We start from the raw sequence: 3,991 nt of genomic DNA, 5'->3' as shown, positions 1-3,991 counted from the left end.
ATCCCCAACACTAAATGCTTAAAGAAATAAAAACTTTTTAAAAAAATTGCAATTTTCATGAAGTTCTGCTGTTACAATTTGCTATTTAGATATTAATGTGTTCTTACATGAGAATGAATGTGATTTTTGCAAGACTGATGTTGGTGTCAAGTTGTTTTGGCTGCAAGTATACCGTATGATGGCCAGTAAACTGTGTGTTATTGTTGTGTTTATACAATGTCGAGGCATTTTTTAAAATCCTTTTTTAAGAAAAGTGCTTGAATTCTGAAAAAGAATAACTACATTTTCCCGATACTTAAAAAAGGCTTTAGCTGTAAAATATTATCAATGCTGCATATTAATATTATTTAAAGAAAGAGACAGTTAACAATAAAGAGAGTAACCACTGTATTTTGATTGTTTGAAACAGTAAAAGTGAAGAAATAAGCAGGAGACAAACTTTTAAAGATAGTTTTGTTTGTAGATGCTATGTAAGTTTGGAGTAAATACAAAATAAAAGAGCATTAAACAAGCATACAACATACAAACATATAAACAAGGATAGAAAAAGGACTTTTTTTACATTATTATATACAGTGTAGAGTATAATGATATTAAAGAGGATTAAACCTGGAAGATGTTTCAGATCATCTTTGTGTTGGTATAACGCAATAATTTGTTAATATCTAGGCAAATAAAAGACAAGCTATAATCACAAAAAGCATGGGAGGAGATCACCATATGAACAAAATATAGCCCAATTTAAAATATAGTTATTATTTTTTTATCGTTTGCTATACCTCAGTTCTGGTTTGGGTAATTTAACTGTGCGCTGAGACTTTCAGAAACAAACGCCATGCTACAAAATAACTCAGGGAATACAGGAGGATGATTATAAGACGATGTCTGATACATGTATACAAATGGCGAGCAGAGTGAAATGCTTGTTATATGCGTGGATCAAAAAGGAGACTATACACTATAAAAATCTGTTTGTGTTTCTTTGACAAAAAAAAAAAAAGTTTGTGATCATTTGTCATTGTGATCTGATCTCTCCCACCAACATTTCTACTGCATCTCAAAAGGAAATAAGTTATTTTGGTGTAAGAGAAGGTCTTCTCTATTTTATCCGAGAAAATGAGGCTGGGTAATTTCTGCACACTTGTGAGAATTTTTGTTTTCCTCAAAAACATCAAAATCGTGAGTTACACTTTTCTTTTTTGCTCCCTACAAAACAGGGATCCTCGTGTTTCTTTATTCTTCCAACAAAATAGAGAGTACAAAGTTTCAGTGGGAGGATTAAGTTAAAAAAAACACGCATTAACGTGAGGGAAGATGGCGTCCCTGAGTGTGTGTCTATGTGTGTCTGTATCTTTGTCCTAGCGTGTGTCTGCCTGACTATATGGTCTCCACATAATTGGCAGGAAATAAGCCCTGACGTCCGTCTTTGCTCCATCCCCTCCACCAGGCTTTGTCCACCGTCTCCACGTCCGTGATGATGTCACCCGGTTCAAAGGAGATCTCAGATTCGTCCTCTGTGAAGAACAACAAAATAACACAGTGAAGATCCGATAATCACAGTGTAATTATCGTGAATGGAGGCACTTTATGTTCCCATGCATGCCGATTATCCTCTGAAAGGCAGCTTACCTGCCTGGTAGTCGTAAAGAGCTCGGACGCATATCTGTTGCTCGGCTAAAACCTGAAGTGGAAAGGAAAACGGAGCAGAGGAAGACTATAATCAGAAAATATATTTCATGTTTAACTACAATTCAGAAGATTGAATAAAGCAAAAAAAAAAGAAAATCATGAACTTTCATGAAAACTTTCTCATATGAACTTTCATTTTATATGTTTTTTTTTTCTTTTTTACTTGTTTTTAACAATTCAAATGAAAAGGTCAAAATCATCTGTGGGTCTGCGCTACTAGCAAGTATTGGATGATAAATAACATACCTCAACTTCAAAAACTATAAAAAAACCATCACTGAACAGCTTCCATGTTATTTTACTATGATTTTCCCTTTCTTATTTTTATTACGTTATTATTATTATTTCCCAAAAAATGCACAAACGTCCTCCTGTTGAAGTAATGCTTGTTCTAAACTGTACCACCCATATGGCGTTCCATACAATTTACACAGTAGACTTGTTCTTTTGTGGCATTCAGTGACACAATTAAAACAGTCCTCATCACTTGTAGAGATGACATCATACAATATAGTTTGAATTTAAAAAAAATAAAATAAATTACATTAAACAGGTTTTGTGGGCTTTGCATTAGCAATATTATTGTCTGCGTGTCTGTGGACAAAACACCTCTTTTCCATTTTCTGAGATCTCTTGCTTCTCATCTTCATTGATGTCGTCCTCCTCTGCAGTGCCGTGGAGACTGTAGCACGTAGTCACCTCTGAAGTGCTGAATTCAGCTTCAGATGGATTCACACATTGCACTGAGGAAGATCAGTGTGAAAATCACTCGTTATTTCAACTGGTGCGCTCATGTGATATCAAAAAAAACAAAAGCATTGTTTGAACCGTCACTGGTTGCCCGACCTATGCCATTATGCTCCGCTGTGTCATCTCCCAGTCCGATCCCGTTGCTCGACAGTGTTACGGTCTCATGTTCGATTCCTTGACAAACTGGTTCGGCATCTAAAAGATTGGTTTGTTAATGTTAAAGTATCATTTTCAGAAAACTGCAGCATTGCATTTAGAAATAATGACACTGTAACAATCCACTTTAAAAAAGGTTTCTGTAAGAAGCTGAGGGCTACCTGCAACTGCTGAGTCTTCCTGTTTCTCTGAAAGCTCAGCAGTGGGCTGACTGTCTTCTGACTGATTATTCTTCTCTCCATTTTCCTTTGTCTCCTCTTCATCCGTTTCTATCTCAGCTGGTTCCTCGATTGATGCTGGCTCAGTTTCCTCTTTTAATTCTTCCATCACCTCCTCCTCCTTGTCCTCCTTCTCATGGTCCTCCTGTTCTTCCTGTTCTTCCTCCTCTTTTTCTTTTTCTTCTCCTTCTTCTTCTTCTTCTTCCTCCTCTATTTCTATCAGGGCTGGTTCTGTGGTGACAGCAAAAGGCTCTGGTTTTGTTTCAGGATTATCTTCCTCCTGCTCCTCCATATCCTCTTCCTCATCCTCCTCCACCAGCACAGCCTGTACTTTGTAGCCAGTGTCTGAGACCAGCTCAGTGTGCACATGACTGGCTGTGTTGAGGTCTGTGGATTAGAAAATTATAAAGCTATAAATGCACACAAAAAAACAAAACAACATCAGTGTATTAATAAGCATGCATGTTTGTAAAGTGCACATTGAGGGTATGTGTAATCATCATTTCTGTTTCACAAGCCATTGGTTAACAGTCCCTGGGCTGATTTACAGCAGTATGTGGAGTAGCTTTTGCAATAAGTACCAATGAAAGTTTCCTGCACGCTAAACCATTAATGACTTTGAAGGACATGTTTTAAACAGATAAATATGTTTCTTCTTAATTTTGCATCTTCCTAAATATTCTTCTTGCTTGTCAGTATTTTCCTCCAGAAAAGGTATGGTACAAAGAAAGTGAAATATATCTGACTGCATCATGTTTCACCCTACCACTGTTTGGCTGTGGAGTCTCATTAAGAGGAGCTCCTGGAGCCTCTGAATTCAGAAGAGGCTTGGAGTGCAAAGCTGATTCGTCAGGCTGGGTGTCTGGCTGTGCCTCACAGGGGTTGACATTTGCTAAAGTGGGGGGCAAATAAGTCAAGAGACTAGGTGATGCTGGAGGTGCAGAAGGTTCTGTTGGAGATGTAGTTTTGGGTTCATCTGCAGCCTGGTTATTAGTTTGTGGAATGCTAGGAAGAGGTGAAACTGGAGGGACAGGACGAAGAGGAGACAGGGGCGGTGACGTGGGCGCTCTGGGCTTCTGCGGAGCTGCAGCGAGGCAGAAATTAGGGCTTATGGGGGGGGAGACGGCACGGTAAATGGGGGAAGGAGGAGCCCGGTAAAAGGGGGAGACCAGGGGAGA

General features: G+C 38.5%; 1 protein-coding gene across 1 annotated transcript in view; it reads right to left on the bottom strand.

Moving 5' to 3' along the window:
* Positions 1 to 592: 592 nt before the first annotated feature.
* Positions 593 to 3,991, bottom strand: part of LOC146621128 (uncharacterized) — a 34,483-nt gene continuing 31,084 nt past the window's right edge. The window contains exons 11-16 of the mRNA XM_085368149.1: positions 3,580 to 3,991; positions 2,757 to 3,200; positions 2,536 to 2,634; positions 2,299 to 2,432; positions 1,630 to 1,681; positions 593 to 1,514 (exon numbers count right to left, since the gene is read on the bottom strand). The exon at positions 3,580 to 3,991 is cut by the window's right edge and continues 92 nt beyond it. Coding sequence (XP_085224275.1) covers positions 1,378 to 1,514; positions 1,630 to 1,681; positions 2,299 to 2,432; positions 2,536 to 2,634; positions 2,757 to 3,200; positions 3,580 to 3,991 — 1,278 coding nt within the window. The 3' untranslated portion in view covers positions 593 to 1,377. The remainder of the gene's footprint in view (positions 1,515 to 1,629; positions 1,682 to 2,298; positions 2,433 to 2,535; positions 2,635 to 2,756; positions 3,201 to 3,579) is intronic.

Source organism: Diplotaxodon limnothrissa, linkage group LG12, assembly GCF_057381915.1.
Source record: "Diplotaxodon limnothrissa isolate DT_005_m linkage group LG12, D_limnothrissa_male_GT1.1, whole genome shotgun sequence".
Lineage (NCBI taxonomy): Eukaryota > Metazoa > Chordata > Actinopteri > Cichliformes > Cichlidae > Diplotaxodon > Diplotaxodon limnothrissa.
This window is presented reverse-complemented; position numbering and strand designations above follow the sequence as displayed.